At 45.6% G+C, this 18,938-nt stretch overlaps 1 protein-coding gene across 3 annotated transcripts in view; it reads left to right on the top strand.

The window, feature by feature from the left end:
• The first annotated feature begins 556 nt into the window (after positions 1-556).
• KLF9 (KLF transcription factor 9) overlaps positions 557-18,938 on the top strand; it is a 99,042-nt gene continuing 80,660 nt past the window's right edge. For 2 of the 3 annotated variants that reach the window (XM_059889181.1, XM_059889180.1), the window contains exon 1: positions 804-1,409. In XM_059889181.1, coding sequence (XP_059745164.1) covers positions 905-1,409 — 505 coding nt within the window. In that variant the 5' untranslated portion in view covers positions 804-904. Of the gene's footprint in view, positions 1,410-18,938 lie in introns of all 3 variants that reach the window. The other variant, NM_001193214.1, reaches the window with a different exon arrangement.

Raw genomic sequence — 18,938 nt, 5'->3', positions numbered from 1 at the left:
ACAACTCCGCCAGCTGGAACGTGAGCCAGGAGGCCTGGACCGGCTAAGGGATTGAGGGGCACTTCCAAAGACGTCCGGCTGCTCCTTTCCAGCCTCCCGGCTGTTACCCTTTTAAATGTCAGCGTTCGAGGCTGTAGGGGTAGCACGAGGCATCGAAACGGAACAGTCGGATTGGCCGCGCGCCTCAGTTCTAGACGCACCTCTCCACCGAAAGGCCGTTCTGACTGGCAGCGGGAGAAAGTAAACAGAGTTGAATCACCCTCCCCACTGGCCAATTGGAGGGGGTTCGGATTGTGACGTGATGGGATTCTGCGAAATTGTTACTGTGCGAGAGAATGCCGGCACCGTGCGGACCGGCAAGAGCAGGGGCTCAGAAGCTGTCAGTGGACTGGGGGAAAAGTGTCTCTTAGACCTGGCGCTTCGTCCGGCGCTTGCCACCCGCGTCCAGGTGGTTGGGTGAATGTCTTGGGGCTTTGGCTCGACGGAGAGGCGGCCGAGGGCGTGTACCTCTCTTGCAGTTTCCTCTCTCAGCGCCTCGGGGGCGTTTTCGGTCGAATAAACTTGCGACCGCCACGTGTGGCATCTTTCCAAGGGAACGAGCTCGGAGTGGCGGGCGCGCCCGTCGGTGGGGATCGCGCCCGGCTCTGGGCATCGGCGGCGGCGAGAGGCGGCAGCGCGGCGGAGCCCGGGGCCGTGGATGCTGCGTGCGGAGGCGCTGCCGGTTACGTAAAGATGAGGGGCTGAGGTCGCCTCGCGCTCTGCGAGTCGGAAGCGCCCCGCGCCCCCGCCCCCTTGGCCACCGCGCGGCGCAGCGCTCGTAGTCCGAGGCCAGGGCACGGCGAGCCGAACCTCCGCAGCCACCGCCAAGTTTGGCCGCGCCGCCGGGGCTGCTGTCGCCCGCACCATGTCCGCGGCCGCCTACATGGACTTCGTGGCTGCCCAGTGTCTGGTTTCCATTTCGAACCGCGCTGCGGTGCCGGAGCATGGGGGCGCTCCGGACGCCGAGCGGCTGCGACTACCTGAGCGCGAGGTGACCAAGGAACATGGTGACCCGGGGGATACCTGGAAGGATTACTGCACGCTGGTCACCATCGCCAAGAGCTTGTTGGACCTGAACAAGTACCGACCCATCCAGACCCCCTCGGTGTGCAGCGACAGCCTGGAGAGTCCGGATGAGGATATGGGATCCGACAGCGACGTGACCACCGAATCTGGGTCGAGTCCTTCCCACAGCCCGGAGGAGAGACAGGATCCTGGCAGCGCGCCCAGCCCGCTCTCCCTCCTCCACCCTGGAGTGGCTGCGAAGGGGAAACACGCCTCCGAAAAGAGGCACAAGTGCCCCTACAGTGGCTGTGGGAAAGTCTATGGAAAATCCTCCCATCTCAAAGCCCATTACAGAGTGCATACAGGTTAGCGGCGTCTCCCTCTCCAACCCAACTCTGGGGTTAGTTAACCTTTGGCCAGGCAGTCTTCCTGGGCGTTGAGGATTCCATATGCGGCCGAAAGGGTGCAAAATTTTGGATGATTCTTTAAAATGATTGAACCTGGTAGAGACGGAGAGCTCACTCTCTTTAATCGTCCCCAGCCTCTAGAAGCCATGGAGAGCCTTAACTTGGGGGACAGAGCGAGTGCTGAGTGCTAGCCCCTGTGTGTGGCTTCGTGGGGAGTGGTGCGGCCCCTCCCCTGTCCCGCCCCGCTCCCCCCACCCAGGACTCCCGCACCGGGCGACTATGGGGCCACCCAACCTGGGCAGACGCTGGCGGGGGCTTGAGGGGGACAGTCAAATGGTGTATCTTTTATTTTATTCTCTTGTGGGATTGCAGCGAAGTGGCCGAAACCTGGGGAGAAGCGGCGCACTTTACATGGAACCTTTTAGGGATGACTAAGGGCTCGGTTAGCTGTATGCTTGCTACTTTTCAGGGCTTGCCAAGGTGGTTTTAAATATGGCCAAGAGTCCTCAGAGAGGTTTAAAATAACACTGCTTCAGGCAGCAGAGGAGCTTGATCAAGTGATGGCTGGTTAAGTTTACGACTAGTTAGTCTTTTTAATAAGATTTCAGAGCGGATTTTTTCCCACGTAATTTAGATCGCACCCTCCACCCTGAATAGAGCACTTAGCAAGGAGGTGTGGTCCTTGCCAGAGGTCAAGGCTGATAATGAAGGTTGGGGTGTTTTAGAGGCCCCGTGAAAGGGGGTCTCCCAGGGAGAGCAAAAGGCAGGTCTGATCACTGATGCATGTGGCTGGTAAGACATCTGCAGTATAAAATAGGCTTTGGAGACTTACAGGAACGTCGTCGGTCAGTCAATACTGTTGGTTCTGTTTAACATATTCAGAAAAAGTTGGGAAGCTTTCATGCTTGACCATGCCCTCTCACCATGGTTAGTGTCAGGGTCCTTTATCACTGCTCTTCCGATAAGGAAGCACTGTGCCTAGTCCTCTCGTGAAACTCCTTTTCCATCTGTCCTATGACACCATGTTTAAGAGGAGGTTGTCAGAGTTCCTTGGAAAGTATTGCCGGTTTTTGGTGTAATTGTTAGTGCTTTTAAGATGAGGCCCTGGGCCTGTGGTTTCAAAATGATCATTGGTTGGTGTGATTTGGTTTTGCTTTTTTAAAAAGGCTACGTAATTGCATCTCATATTTTATTTCCTTTGGAAAGTGCTTCTTGTGGAGGTGGCTGCTGGCACAGGAGTAAAGCTGAATTTCCTCCACCGTTAATGTAAAATCAGGTTCTTTTTGGGGTTGTCATCTAGGTTGCCAAAAAATAGCACATTTTACAGTTTGTATCTTGTGCCTGATTTGGGGGATGTGACCTTTAGCATGGCTCCGGGGGTGAAGTAGGGGTATACTAAGCAGAGGGTGTTACTCACCAACAGCTGTTGGGCGGGCCTGGCTGTGTCAGCCATATTCCCGGAGTTCAGCTCACAGGGACACTCTCTGCCACCTTGAGCAAAGGCACTTTCTCCTTCAGGGAGCTGCCCAGTCGTGCAGTTGAGGAGGCCTGCAGAGCTTCTTTGTGAGCTCCCTGAGTCTGCCCAACTCAGAAAGGCATTCTAGACCATTCAGTTGAGTGATTTTTCTCAGGCATTTACAGAAATGGCTGCCTATGCGTGCGTGCATGCGTGCTGCTCTTTAATACTCCATGAGGCAGGTCAGCTCAGAAGAACCTTTTACACCCCAGAGTGGAAAACGAAGTGAAATATTAATCCCATTTTAAATGTTACAGTCAGTCGTTTGAAACTAGTGATATGGTAGTCGCAGTTGTCTCAGTTAAGTTTGGGGGCTCTGTGATAATACTAGGACATGGTCAGACAAAAACCACTGCCTCTGTAAAGACCGTCAGAAGTGTACTCCTGCTGGAGAAGATACTCTTTCTCCTGTGCAAAGGCTACTCTAAATAAAAGACTTGTAGGAGGTTTCATGCATTTGGAAGTTTCTGATTCAGCCTCCAGTTAGATTATTTTTGGTGTGGGGTACACTGTTCTTGCCTGGGGACAGGGGAGCCTGGTGGGCTTCCGTCTATGGGGTCGCACAGAGTCGGACACGACTGAAGCGACTTAGCAGCAGTAGCAGCAGCAGCTTCTTGATTTTTTAAACTATTGGCTGGTATTAAACCCAGAAGATGGCTAAGAAATAGCAATTGGAGTGTCTGTATTTTATGGAGACTTTAAAAACTAAAATTCCAGCCACACCCCCCTGGTCTGTGTGGCCCAACCAGAAGCCCTCCTGCTGCGGGCTCTCCTCCCCCTGAGCCCCATACAGCTGCCACTCGTATAGAACCAGTGGCTTTATAAGCTGAGCCACTTAAGCAAAACTGTGGTTTAGTTCAGTGCAGTTCCTTCTAGAGTAGCCTAAGAGAGAAGATCCTTTTGAGGTGGACTGAGCTGCATTCTGATTTGACTTACTGTTTCTGAGTTGTGAAACCTTAACCTAGTTCCTTAAATTCAGAGTTTGTAAACTGGAGGTCTGCTGCTGAATTTGCTTTTTGCAAATTTTTTGGTTTGGTCAGTGCAGGGTTTATAAAAATTTCTTTACTAATGTGGAAAAATAAGGATTTCCACACAAATCCAGATTTCTGGCTTCTCTGAGAAAATCGAACAATCTGGCAATATGGGGCCTGAATTCCTGCCCAACAGCAATTGGCTTGAACTGACCATTCTTTGTAAGGGGGATGTCCTTTATTTTAATCATTTACATGGTCTTTGTTGGCATTTAAGTTTGCAGTCTCTTCTCTGTTTGAGCCTCAGTTTCTTAATCCACAAGATAGGGTACTTTCTCTGAACTTAAGGTTTTGTGTAAAGATAATAGTTGTGTGTGATAGGCAGAGCTTAAAATCAGCAAACATAGGAGAAACTTACTTTTAAGTAGTACTGTACTTTATGTTTTCTAATACTACGTTCAGTTTGTTTTTCTGTACCCTCTAGATCAGATATCTTCTCATCTGATATACCTCTAAAGTTTAAGCAGTGAATCTATGTTAATCTGAAAACAAGTAAAACAAATATGAGCTTTTCTATCTCCAGACTCTTTGAAGAGTATTATTGTTTTGAATAAGTATTAGACCCACTGGTGTACGTACTTTGCCTGAAAACATATTGAGCTTGTTATTTGAAAATGCAACCAACTTTTATCTTGGCACACCCACATCCACACCAACACGCTCCCCCCACCTCGGAGCATACACCCCAAATTGGGCCTTCACAAGCCCCCACCCAAACCCACTGATTTCCCAAGACTCTCCCACGTGCCCTCAATCTCTGTACAAGCACACAAACAAAAAGATTATCCCAAGTTCCCTGACTTTGTGGTCACCCTGCACACACACACACCCACACACATGGGAGTAGCTTTTGGAGAAGTAAACAACTACATCCAAATCCCAGCTCAGAAGTCATCAGAACCAGCTGATACAGAGTCATCCTAGGGTTGGCATCCCAAGGATAGACACCCTAAGCCTATTCCATGCCAGGTGCAATTTCACTATCTTTTTGGAGGGACTTAATCAACTGTCCCCAAGGTGACGATGGGTTTGAGGCTAAGGGCACTGGTTACAGGATTCTGAAAACCAGAAAGCCCTAAATCCCAATTATCACACCCCACCTCTGTAGAAAAATATTTTTTTCAATAGGGCAGAAGGGACATTCATGAAAAACAAGGAGAGATAAGAGTTGCAAAGGGCTCAACAGTGGCTGTTTCTGTTTCTCTTTATCCTGTTTGAACATTTCCCTGGGCTACTTAGAATATGTGGTGGAGGGGATCTGGGGAGTTCCCATCATGGAAGTTATCATCCAAACAGGAAATAATAGCTAAGACCTCTTTTACATTTTAAGATCCAATTTTTGCCCTATGGGGGCAATTTTTTGGCCTCTCTAGGAATGTCCACACTGGCTAGCTTTCACTCAGGTCTATTTCCTTCCCTAAGACCAAAGTTTTAAAATTTTGGTCATATAAAATGAGCCATGCCTGCTCTGTGCCTCATGAACTCTTCTTCCTTAATTGCTCCAAAAAGCTTTGGAGTCAACTTTTTGGTTCAGGAGACTCTAGTACCATCAGAGGTATGAGATGGACCCACTTCTGTCACCCAGACGGCAGGGGTTCGGGGACAGGGCAGGGTCTTGAAGTAGCCTCTAGGCAGTCCATAAAGTAACCCCTGCTCAGTCTTTCCCACTTACTCTTGTCTAGTAGAAGGGAGGCCTTGTGCCTTGATTCTTAAGGAAACATTCTCTCTCCCCTGTTCTTCTGTTCATAAGGCTCCCCAAAGTGATGTAGAATAGTATTTCATAGCCTGACATGCTTCATTAAGTGTAAATATACTTAATATGGTGGTGGCTTAGTTGCTTAGTCATGTCTGACTCTTGGGACCCCCATGGACTGTATCCTGCCAGGCTCCTCTGTCCATGGGATTCTCCAAGCAAGAATACTGGAGGTGGCAGCCATTTCGTTCTCCAGGGGATCTTCCTGACCCAGGAATCAAACCTAGGTCTCCTGCATTGCAGGCAGATTCGTACTTAATATATGTCAGTGTAAATATACACTTAAATCTGAGTGGGATCTGCATAGATAATTGCTTCCATACCCTTTATTCCCACTTTTTCTCCCCTAAGATTAGCCCTTTTTTCCCCCATAACTGCCCTCCCCCATGACGTTTTGATACCACAGATATACTGTAGAGTTGTTTATGTACTGTGCCCCTTTTGAAGGCCACAAACATTGGAAGAGCTAAGACTTTCCACCTGCCTAAGATCCAATTTTTGCCCTATGGGGGCAGTTTTAGCCCCATCTCCACCCCCAGTGAGACTGTCTAAGCACAAGCTCATGTATCCTGTCAGGAAAAAATGAGAGCAAAGGACTGCAAATGGGCTCTAGCTGTGGAGGATGATAGGATTCTAAGGACTGCAAGGATGGCCTGTTGGGTTTGCTTCTGAGTTTCCCCTGATTCCAAGGGAAGATGGCCCACGGCTGCTTGATTCCCAGCTCACTGCTGGAGTCTCACCCCGGGGGCAGAAACCTGTGAGGGGACCTGAGAGCTCTTTATTCCTGGTCCCCGAGAGAGGAAGGACCAGTTGCTTCTTCCTCACTGCCCTCCGCCCCCTGCCCATCCTTCATCACCCTCCATATGGCTGACCTAGCAAGACAGAGTGGAGTTGCCTTAGAAGAGCTGCTGTTGCTGGCAGGGTTACTGTATTACAACCGAAAATACAAGAGGAGTAGCATTAATGAGTAAAACCATTGTCTCCTGTGATTGTCCTCTCAAATCTTCTGAGAGTCATGAGGAGAGGGGACGCACGTGGGGCCTCGGTCAGCGAGGGAGGTACCAGAGTACATTTCGCTCTGTTTTGATGGTAACACCTCATTACCTTCAGCAAAGATGTAACCTGAGGAAAATAAGTTCTTGGGACTCTGAACATAAGGGTCAGATTTACATTCCTGGCCCAATTGTTGATGTTTATCCCAAGAACTAGTCATTCTGCAACGTCTGTGGGAAATTCCCAGATTGAACTTCCCAGGGAGAAACATCATATGACATATTGGGAAAGTGGCTGACAATGGTCTTCCTTAATAAGCTCATTGAGAAAAAAAGTGGGCGGGTGATTTCCCAGTATTCAATCATTCAGGAGCCCCTAAAACAACCTGACGTTGTACCCTGGTTAAAGTCAGGTTTCTTGACAATCATTTTAATTTCTGCATGCCTTATGATCATGAGCATTCTTGATTCTTTTTCTTTTTTTTTAAAGCTAGCTTTGTCATTTTTGTTAGTCTTGACTACCAAAAATTTTTTCCTTTTTTTTTTTTCCTTTCCTTTCCTCCCCTTGGCTGCTCTCAGGCTTGGAGAAAAAGCTTGCAGCATTCCAGGCCTCTGCTGCTCGAGTCCTCCCCCACATCCGACCCTCCTACCTTTTCCTAATGTTTCTCCAGCAAGCCCAGCGCCCACTGAAGAACGTAAATTAGTGCCTAGTAATTGGTACAAAGGCACTTTCTGTTTCCATGCAACAGACGCAAAAAGGAGGGGCAAAGGGAAGGAAAAAACCTCACAGATGGTTAAAAAGGGAAAGAAATGGGATCCTCTGCAGTGGTCTTTGAGCAGTCCTGTCTCTTGCTCCACCCTACTTTTTGTTGGGAAGTTAGTAACAGGCCTAAGCCCAACTCAGAGTGCTTGGTGGCAGTTGTAAGTATCAAAATAATAGAATTTGGAGGTTGGAAGTGACCTTGAGAGGTCATCGCATCCATCATTTTGTCTGTAAAAAAGTGAACCCTTTTTACCCTTTCAGATAGACGGGGATCGTTCCGTAGAAGCACTGGGGGGCTATGAAGGGTTTGGAAAAATAGCACCAAGGTTCAAAGGCTGGCTCTCTACCTTAGCAGGTTCCTGAAGTCTCAGCTTGCTCAGCAACACAGTGAGGGCACCAGGCCCTCCGAAGGTGAAGTTCTCCAAGCCAGAGCTTAGCCAAAAGGAGATATTCCTTCACTGAATTCTTGGCAGTTCTTAGACTTGAATTCCTTTCCCCCAAGGTCTCCTGAAGATTTCAATCTGCTTAAATCTGGTAAACTTAAAAAAAAAAAAAAAACCCTGGATTTAAAGAGCTGCTTTGCATTAACCAGATTAACAATGGAGTGAAAGGGCAGAGGTGGAGTCAGCCCTTGGGACCTCTCCCCTTTTATTATGGGAGCAGCGCTCTGAAACAGCCCAAGGCCAGCGCCTGTGAGATTTCCTACTCCTCCCTTCCTGGAGTCCTTCTGAAACTTTAATACCTTTTTGGTGCATTAAGGCCAAGAGTAAACATTTGTCTTATCCCAGCCTCTAGCAGTACCCTCAGCAAATAATAGAACTAACGTTATCATTCTTTCAGAATGCCTTTCCCACTAAGGGAGTGAGATGCATCCATTTTTTATGCGTGGGATCTTCCATGGCATCCTTTCTGTTTGTGCTTAAAACCCGTGTTTATGATGGTACACCTTCAGGCTTTGCTTGTAATATCAGCCTTTGGAGTTCGGAGGTGAGAACTGAACATCTGGATCTGAAATCTAAAGGTTCTGGACCTGCAGAAACTAGTAAGTTCACCATCCTAAATCCAGGACCACTAGGCATTTGATTTTTTTTTCTTTTTTAAACTGAACTTGATCGAAAATTCAAACAGCAGAATGGAATTCATCCATTACTGAGTCTCCCCCTTGTTTTTTTAAAATTGAGGACTCTATTTTAATAGATTAAAGAGACGGGCGCTTAAGCTATACAAAATTAATGACAAGGATTTGAAAAGCAGGCAGCAGTATTTTGTATTAAACGAAGTATGAACATTTTTCCAAGGCGAGTCTCCGTTGTTTTGGAAGTGAGTCCCTCCCAGAGGACCTGACTTGAACCAAAGTGGGGACCAGTGAGGTAGGCAATAGACAGAAGCCCAGACATTCTGCTTGAGAACTACAGATATTTCAGAACTGGAAGGAATCCTTTAGATCCTCTCTTTTCAAAGAGACGGAGATGGGGCAAGGTTTCACCCTCCCTCCCTTCCATGGAGCCAGCTTTGATGGGACAGTGGCAGTCAGAAAAGCAGAGTAAGGCCTGTGAAGAGGAAACCAGCCCACCCTTAGGAACTTGAACATGAGGGGTCGCCAAAGAGGTCTTTACCTTCAACAAAAAGGCAGTAGGTAGAGCCAGTAGAACATGGGTTTTGGGGGTCCCTCACACACCTGTGTTTGAATCGTGCCTCTGCCACGTTCTCTCTCTGAGCCTCAGTTTTCCCATCTGTAAAATGGAGTTCAGTAATTACATACTGAAGGAATTTTTATAAGACTTAATTCAATTGAGGTATTTAATGCACTTAGGACAGTCTCCATATAGGAAGTATTACACTTAAAAATAATTTACATGTGTTGCCCAGAAGTCTTTATAGTTCCCAGAATTTTTGTTTACAGTTCCACATTAATCCAGCAGCTTATTCATTTAAATAATACTTACTATTGAGTACTCTTACATGCAAAGAACTGTGCTAGATGTTAATAGCAGGCACTGTGAATGTTGTGAATAATAATAATAATGATAGTAATAATTGTAAATTATTAATATTAGTAATTCTATTAATAGTAATAATGATAACATCCAGCATATATTACATGCCAAGTTCCAAGCCAAATGGTTTACACACACTGTCACATTTCTACTCCCAGAAGTCCTGTGAGATAGGGTGGTACCCACTCTGGCATTCTTGCCTGGAGAATTCCATGGACAGAGGAGCCTAGTAGGCTACAGTCCATGGGGTCACAAAGAGTTAGACACAACTGAGCGACTAACACTTTTGTCATATTATAGGAGGAAACTGGAGTTAGTAAACTTGGTCCAAGGTTACTCTTAACTTTTCCTTGACTGTTTCTAGGTGTTTGGAATTGTGCCATGATGGTTGTTGGCGAGGACCCCTTGGGTTTTGCCAGTGGGAAGAGACCCCGTGTTTTGCGTGGCTCTCTTGGATTTGGCGCAAAGCACCATTGTCTCTACTCTTGGGTTAGCTCTGGCTTGTGGTTGGTTTTTATAAAGCTTGGTGAGGGATACCTTCAGAAATCATGGAGCTGGCCAAACGTATCCTGTGTTTTCCAATAGTATCCAGAACCTGCATCCTTCCAATTGAAAAAGACCCCAATTCTGGGCCCACAGCTGATTTAATCAAGCCTCTTGGTTGGAAGGGAAAGAACCCAAACTTGGACTGGCTTAGTAAAAGTGAGAACTTTATTGGCTGCCATTACCAACTCCTTTGCGGGTAGCACTAGTGTCAGCATCCCTGGATATAGGTGGTCAGCGTCTGCCTCTCCCCCTGGCCCAGCCTTGCTCTCCTCTGCCTTGGCTTTGCTTACGGGTAGGCTGTCTCTGAATGGTGGTAAGATGGCTGCCAGCAGTTCAGTCTCCCTTCCTGCCAATTCAGCAAGCCTGGTGGCAAGACAGTTGCCCTCTCCTAATGATTCCAGCAAAAGTCCCCAGCTTCAAGCTGCATAACCGAGTTAGAACTTTGTGCCTGTCCCTGGACTTAGTCACTGTGGCTCAGCTGGGTCACATCCAGCCTCTAGGCTGGGGTGTGGGGTTGCCTACCTGGAATTATGTAAACTGAGCGAGGAATGGGTGGTTTCCAAAAGGAAATGCTAGGTGTGCTGTTGATTACCCCAAAGAAGCAATAGGTGCCGGACAGGCAGCGCCAACAACTCTCCACTCTGTCCACCCATTTATAACTACAGACACCTATTCCAAAAAGCAGAGTTTGACAAAACGAGAGACTGAGTAGTATGACATTTTTTCCCCCATATCTTTCTCCCCTTTGAAGAGAAAGAGCTCTGAACTCTCTTTGGAGTTCAACCTGTAAGATATCTACCAGAGCATATACTAAGTGGTCTTTGTAGAAGACAGATTATCTCAACATGTATTTCTTGTGGTCAGGCTTAGCCCCATAGGCCCTCCTCAGTGGATGTTCTAGAAGCCAGAACCCAAAGACTCACATGGAATACGGGTAGCCGCAGCAATGTGATCAGCAGCACCGTTCACTTGGTCTCAATTCCAGTCGTCTATTTTAATGCCCAGGGGAATGAATTATGTTTGCCTGAATGTTTGTCACCTTGTATGCTATTAGGTAGAGACCTTGTCTATACAAAGATGAGCTATTTATATGGTGGTTCCCACTGGGATTCAGAAGTCTATTCAGTGCATGTAATGCCCAATAAGAACACCATAATAAATCATAAGAGGCAAAAATTAGACCTTAAAAATAACTTACAAAAACACATAAAAATGACTTAAACCCCTACACTGCCATAATTCTACAGTAGTTTTGTACCATTGCTGTTTTAATGAAAATAGGCAGAATGACGAACAGCTGTTTTCCCTCTTTGGTGTTGCAAATCACCCATGGCCAGCCACAAGATGCTTGTCTGCTGAGCATCACCCACTGAAGCAGAGGTTCTCAGTGTGAAAGAAACCACCAGCTGCTCCTCTGACCTGAGTCATTTCTTCTCAATGCCCTGCTTGCTCTCAAACTTCAAAGCCTGTCCAGGAATGCCTGCCCCAGGAGGGCTGGGGGAGTCAGGAGGGGCTATTTGGTAAGAGCTGGACAGCTCAACCCTGTCCTTCTTCATGGTCTTTGGTGACAAACACCAGACTGTATGAATTAGTGGCTCACTCTGTTAAGGCTGGAAAAACTATTTGATGGTGGCACATGTGGCATGCATGAGTAGGATCTGTGGTCATTACAGCCTTACTCTCGTGCCAGCAGTATACAGAGGTGGAGCCCAGAGAGAAACAGCTGGAAATCTGGCACTGTAGCAGCATCACTGATAGTCACTCTGGGTCACGATGACTGCCGTGACCTGGGAGGCCGGAGGAGGAAGGAGGAGGAAGCATCCACTTACCAGACAGCAGTCTCCTGTGTTTCCTGGTGTTACCCATTGTCTTTTGAGCCAACGGCTCCAGCTCTCTGGGTAGCACTTGCCCCCAGACTGGAAGCTGTAGGCGCTACAAAAAATGTTACCTAAAGGCTCACATGGAGAGGTTTTCCTTGCATTTCCACCAAGATTTCTGGCCCTCAGAAAGCAGCTATGTCCTTGGGTAAGAATTTCCCAGTCACGAGCCTGGGAAGCACCAAAAGGGAACTATTCATAACCAGAACTGAGTTCTCTTGAGCCCCCTCCCTTCACCACTGTTTCTGCTGTTGGGTGGGCAAACTTGATTTTGGCAATTTGGAGTCTCTCACTCTACTCTTTGTTAAATTCTCTTTTGGGTACGTGCTCACAAAATCAGAGTTCTCTCTCCCTTTCCTTCTGCCTTTCTTTCTCTTGGGAGTGATTTCTTTGCTGGGCAAGAGCCTGGTCTCTTCTGGCATCACGGGAGGGCTGTCCACATTGCGTGGCCTCCTCTGGCCTTGCTGGCCTCCCCCAGAGTGCTATGCGCCAGTGTGGGTCCCGTTGCTTATATGTGGGTGTCCTCTGCTGAGGAGGGCTTCTGTGCAGTGTCTCCCTGCTCTCCGTGCTTTGTCCTCCCCTAGCGTCCTCCCCAGTGCTTGGACTTAGACTTGGGAACAGTCTCTTCCCTCACCCGACATTTGAAGGGGTGGAAACTCAGGCAGGCCCTGGAGACCCTTTTCTCCGTGTGGCTGCCCAACTCCTTAGGTACCCCGATGTGTGTAGGGGGCTTCCCTTGAGGGGCTCGGACAGGCTCCAGGCATGCAGTGGGCCAGGCTGCACGGGCCACTACCCTCAGACCGCCCCAGCCTGTTTCTAATAGGAGAGTCCAGAATGCCTGCCCTCCTCAGAGACCTCTGCATCTGTTCCCTAAACACAGCCCCTCTGATTTCTCTCTCTCTCTGCAGCTCAGGTCTTGCTAGGAAGTTTTGGAAAATTAAGAGAATTTAAGGGTTTCAGCGTCTGCTTTACATTTTTAAAACTCTATTTTGAAACCTCAAGCTCAGCAGCAGCTTACTTGTTTTAACTGTCTCTCCCTCCCTGAGGCAGTGCGTCTTGAAAGGAGGGCCTGGGAGTAAGGGAATTAGAAAAACACAGAAGAGGTGCGCTCTACATTTAGTTAAGGCCTGTGTTCTTTCACCTCTAATCTTGTTCTGTGCTCAGAACAGAAAAAGGGATTTGGGTGTCCTTGGTCGAGTCACTGGCCCTCTGAGTTGGCTTCACTTGATACAGGTTTGAATTACATGGTCATAAAAATGACTCAAAATGCAAAGACACAAAGAATCTCCATTCTCAGCGTAGTTTTGCCATCAAGCTTACATATCCTTTTCAGTGTTTAGTTCCTGATAGGTAATTATTATTTATTTATTATTATTTTTTTCCCTGCAAAAACTGCACAAAGGCAGCACACCACAGTCTGGGTTGTGAGGAAGGATGCACTCGTGGGAATTGACTAATCTGGGCCTAGACCTAGCTGTGTGGACGAGGGACAATCACCGCACGTCTCTGCCATTTCAGAGTTGCTGAGCCGGGGCCAGGTAGTGGAGACATGAAGACGTAATGACACATTTCTTGCTGGGTTGAGCAGCTGAAGAGTCAAGACCCTAGTCTGTCATCTTCATTTCTGAGGTCCTGGCACACGCGCCCTCTCATGAGTCAGTTGAGGTTAGGGATATGCAAGCAGTATTCCGACAGGCTGACTGGCTTCCGTACACCTAGACACCAGCTTCCAGTGAGGAAGCGTGTGTGACAGATGTTACAGACGCCCACTTCCCGGTTCAGAACCCCAAATCTAGGGACAGGCTGCTTTCCACAGATAAACACAGGGACCAGGAAGTAAAAGCTCACATCCAGACACTATCATGACTCTTGTATCAACAAATGAAATAAATGTAAAAGGAAACCAAATCACAAGAAGGATTCAGACAGAGAGAGGCCAGGAGCAAACCTTAATGTGATGGGATGGCATTCAGGCAGGATTATCCTTCTAATGCTATCAAGAATTTTTATTTTTCAGGACATCTACCTGTGTAGATAGTAGCAATATTTTCGGCGAACACGAGTCTCTTAATTTCTTGATTTTTGAGTTTGGTACTAATTGGAATGGTTTATGCAGGAAACTGTAGAATTGGCTATATCCAGACGATGCACACCTCTTCGTAAGTGTATGGGTGCATCTGCACTTGGGTAATAGAAATGAAAAGCAGTAAAGCATCGCTCACATTGTGTACCTGCAAGTCAGCATTAGTTTCCTTTGGGGAATGAGGGTTGATGATAGTGGACAGTGAAGTGTCAATGGCCTGCGGTCAGCACAGGGACCAGCCTGGGCTCTGGGCTTTGGGCTTCCTGTCTTTGCCCTTCTCTTTCTCCCCCTGCTTCCTGGGAGCCTGTGCCTTGGTGGGGCAGTCCTACCATCACTGCCTGTGTCACTCAGAGTCTGAAGGGAGAGTCCTGTCTCTTCTTGCAGGGGCCATCTTCCTTTCACATATGGAAAAAGTAGGTGAGGAGGAGGTGGGGGAGGGATGAGAATACAGAATAAAACCGTTTATTCTGAAAGTCTCTCACTTTCCAACAATTGGAGAAGGAAGCAGAACAAGCCTTCACCTTTCTTCAGTTTGGGACACTTGAGTCTATTTCTCAATAGAGTGTAAATCCTCCCCTGCCCCTGGAATCTTGATCGACCCGTTGGTGGAAAAGTTTGAACTCATACTCATCATCATTATGTAAGACTCTTCTGACTTCTCATTATGAAAGAAATAGTACTTACTCTTAAAAAAATCAGAAAAACATAGGGGGAAATTACCCCCCAAAAAAGTAGAGGTTATCCCCTCACCTCTGGATGACCATTTTTCATATTTTGTGTATATTCTTCCAAGATGTTTCCTCTCCGTAAATGTTTACACACATACACAGCAGATCATGCACTGCTCTCTTTATTTAGCCACGAATTGCTGACATCTTCTGTACAGAACCATCAAGGACCTTTGTAACAGGCACATATTATTCCTTTGTGTGGAACACTGAAGTGTTCGACCAGGTCTTTCTTTGACATTTAGGTTGTTACCAAGTTTTACCTTTTATGAACAATGCTGGTATCCCTGTGTATTTTCGTATTCCTCTCTTCTTGTTACCACAAATAATTCCTGGACAAATGTATTACCAGAAGGTCCTGGAACAATTATAAGTTTCATCCATGCCTGTTTTCTCATGCCACCATCAATGACTGGTATATGAACATACTTTGTAACATTTTTACCATCCTGATGTATATTTCACTGGTGTTCTTGATTGGCATGTCTTGATTACTTATGAGATTGAATATATTTTCATATATTTATTAATTGGTTGTTAGTATTTCTTTTTTTCCTTAGATTATTTTGTTTGCATCCTTGCCCAGTTCCCTGGTAGCTCAGATGTTAAAGAGTCTGCCTGCAATGCAGGAGACCTGGCTTTAATCCCTAGGTCAGAAAGATCCCCTGGAGAAAGGGAATGGCTGCCCACTCCAGTATTCTTGCCTGGGAAATCCTGTGGGCAGAGGAGCCTGCCAGGCTACAGTCCATGGGGTTGCGAAGAGTCGGACACAACTGAGCGACTAACAAGAAGTTTTCTTAAGTTGGGCTATGTCGATTTGCTAGTGTCCTTTTTGTACTGTAGATTTAACCTTTTGACTTATGCTGCATTTTCCTTTAGTTCACTGCTCACTGTTTTGGTTCTTTTATATATATACATATTAAATTCTTAAATTCTCTTTCCTCTATATGTATGATTCCCTCATTCCGTCCTTTCTTAGGTTCGAAGCATGTATATTTTTTCAGATACCTTAATATATGTCTATCATTAACTAACATGCGGAAGTGCATCCCATAGTAGGTTGTATGCAGACTCTGCACCAGATTCAAGAGGTAGATGATTTCAAAGAGCTGCAAATTGCAAACATTTTAGCATTTTTACGTATTTCAGAACTGTCTTTCAAATAGGATACTGCCTTTGGTTTCATGTTTGGAAAATCTCTCCCTACGCCAGGATTCTAAAAATATTCACCTGTATTTTCTTCTACCTTTGAGGTTTATGTTTTACATTTATGTGTATAGTCCATCTGGAACTTGAATGAAATGTGTAAGGGTAGGGATTCGGGTTTAATTTTTTTTTTAACCAAATATCTATGCCATTTATTGAATTAAGTATTCTTTTCTTCAGTGATTTGAAATGACCCATCCCTATAGTCTTGGGTTTATTTTCAGACTTGACTCTGCTCCACTGATTTGTCTTTTCCTGTACTGGTATTACAGTATCTTAATTATTACAGCTTTAATCATACATTTTAACAACGGGTATTACAAGTGCTCATTTGTTACTGTTCTATTAAAAATTTTCTTGGCAAGTTGAGTGTATTTATTCTTCCCAGTGAACTTTAAAATAATTTTGTCAAGTTCAAGAAGAATTTCTTTAGTGTGTGTTAGTTTTATAGATTAATTTGTACAGAATAGCCATACTCACACCATTGGGTCTTAGCATCCAAGATCATGGGAAATGTCCTATTTATTCATTCCTGTCATATCATAGTTTTATGATTTTCAGGCAGGGCCTGAACTTTATTTTAGGCTTGTTCTGACTGACTATGGTTAGCATATAAGAAAACCATTGCTCTTTGGTATATTTATACCTATGAATGCATTTTTTTCTTCAAATTTTTTAATTGAAGTATAGTTGATTTCAGGCTTTCTTGGTGGTTCAATGGTAAAGAATCCACCTGCCAATGCAGGAGATGTGGGCTGGATCCCTGGGTTGGGAAGATACCCAAGATAAGGAAACAGCAACCACTTCAGTATTCTTGCCTGGGAAATCCCATGGACAGAGGAGCCTTTTAATTTGTCCAAAAAGGAAGTTTTATCAGTTGCAAGTAATTCTTATTTCGCCTCCTCCTTCCCACAATTTACTTCTCAATTTGTTATCTAATTGCATTCAGTAGCATTTCCTGAACAACATTTGAATAACTGTGATGTTTGGGACAGGAATCTATTCCTGCCTTGAGCTTGACTTGAATGGGAATGCTACCTTCTTTTACTATTGACCTTGCTGGGGAAAGGTTTGTATCTATATTTTCTATTCTTTAAGGAGCCATTTTGTTTTCCTAAAAAAAAAAAAAAAAAAAAAAGGATGTTGAGTTTTATCAAATACTGCTCTATATTTTTGAAGGGAAGATGTGTGTGTGTGGGTGAGGGTAAGTGGGGGTGAATTTAGCCTGTTAAAATGAGGAATAATATCATTATGATTTTCCAATATCAAATTATCTTTTTATCTCTGGAATCCTAGTTGCTTTTTTGTAATTATGAAAAACACTATTTTCCCTCAAGAAACAGCCTTGATTTTGTACATCTGTGTGATGCTGCGATTATTAATTGGCATTTTTAGAATTCTGTTTTGAAAAAGAGGCCTAATTCCATTAGATTTGTTTTACTAGACTGAGTTACTTTTGCTCAAAGCCGTGGAAGTATCAGGGTGTTTTTAACCCTCTTGTGTCAATTAGGTTTAGCCCATTTTTGGCTCTTCCATGGAATTGTGGAAGGAGAGCCAGAGAGGGGAGGGTTGAGAATCTAGGGTGGTACCTCAATGGCTGCCCATCTGAGCTCAGGGGAGCCTGAACAGGGTTAGATGTATCTAGTTAGCAATCTCCAAGCTTGTCCTCTTTCTCCTTCTATGCAGAACACTCAGCACTGTTCATTTCACAACTTTACACAGAAGAATAAGCCTCACTTGGCATTGTCAGCCAATCACCAGGTAGGGTAGAGGTTCTTTTCTTAAAAGCAATGAGCCATCAAGTTGGCAAGTGCATAGCCAGCAGGCCCTACACTACTTCTCTTGAACCTACTGGAGGCCCAGAAGACTTCTAGAGGCCTGACCTGTCTCTGTAAGGAAAATCTTTTACACGTTCGGTGCCGTGTTCAGTAGCCACTTCGAATCTAGTTTATTTTATACTCAGAGCTGAGTCTGTCAGTGATAATAAGCACTTAGCTTGTTGCTGAAAGGGGAGGGGAGGGGAGTGGTGTATAAATAATGAGAACACACAGAAACTTGTGCTGTTAACAGCTCTGCTTCAGTAAAGCAGCCTTTATTGTGTCGCTGCCTCTGGGTGTGTTTTCCTGTGAAGGCCAGAAATAAAGCCCTAGTCTTGTACATGTCTTTTTTTTATTCCCCCCCACCCCACCCCAGGAGGATGGTGACTCTCTCATTAATACGAAAGATAAGTTTAAATATTGTTTAATTAATTGTTGCTTTGCCATATGATTTTTTTCTATATAAAGAAGGCTACCCATTCTTCTGGCATCTTAGACTTGAGCTGAAAAGAAGGGCCTGACTTGATTTACCCCCAGCTGCAGGATGCAGGCAAATCACAGCCCCTCTGAGACCCATCCTTCCCTCTCTGCACATCATCTCCGGTCTCATTCAGCCTTAAATTCTCTTTCCTCTCTATGTATAATTTCCTCATTCCATACTTTCCTAGGTTCAAAACATACGTATTTTTCCAGATACCTTAATGTGTGTCTATCATTAACTAACATGCGGAAATGCATTCCATAGTAGGTTGTATGCAAACTCTCCACTGGGTTGAAGAGGTGGATCATTTCCAAGGGCTGCAAATTGCAAATCACCAAGAAGAATTCAAGTCCCCTGCCTGCTTACTGCTTGGCTGGCACAGTGTTTTATCAGATGTGGAGTTTGAATGCCTTTCTGTGTGGAAAGCATTCCCCAGTTGGCTCCAGATTCCTCTACAGTCCATGATCCAGTCTAATATACTGGGTATGTCACCCACTTTTATTTTGTGTCTGATTCCTGAAGACATTTAGATTTACAAATTATGGTGTGCGCCAGATAGAGAATCAGGCCTGCAGGTTGAGACCAGGGGTCAGCCAACTTTTTATAAAGGACCAGATAGTAAACATCTTAGGTTTTGTGGTCCATACAATCTCCGTCACAACCACTCAGCACTGCCTAGTCAGGCTCCTCTGTCCAT

Source organism: Bos taurus, chromosome 8 (genome assembly GCF_002263795.3).
Source record: "Bos taurus isolate L1 Dominette 01449 registration number 42190680 breed Hereford chromosome 8, ARS-UCD2.0, whole genome shotgun sequence".
NCBI lineage: Eukaryota > Metazoa > Chordata > Mammalia > Artiodactyla > Bovidae > Bos > Bos taurus.
This window is presented reverse-complemented; position numbering and strand designations above follow the sequence as displayed.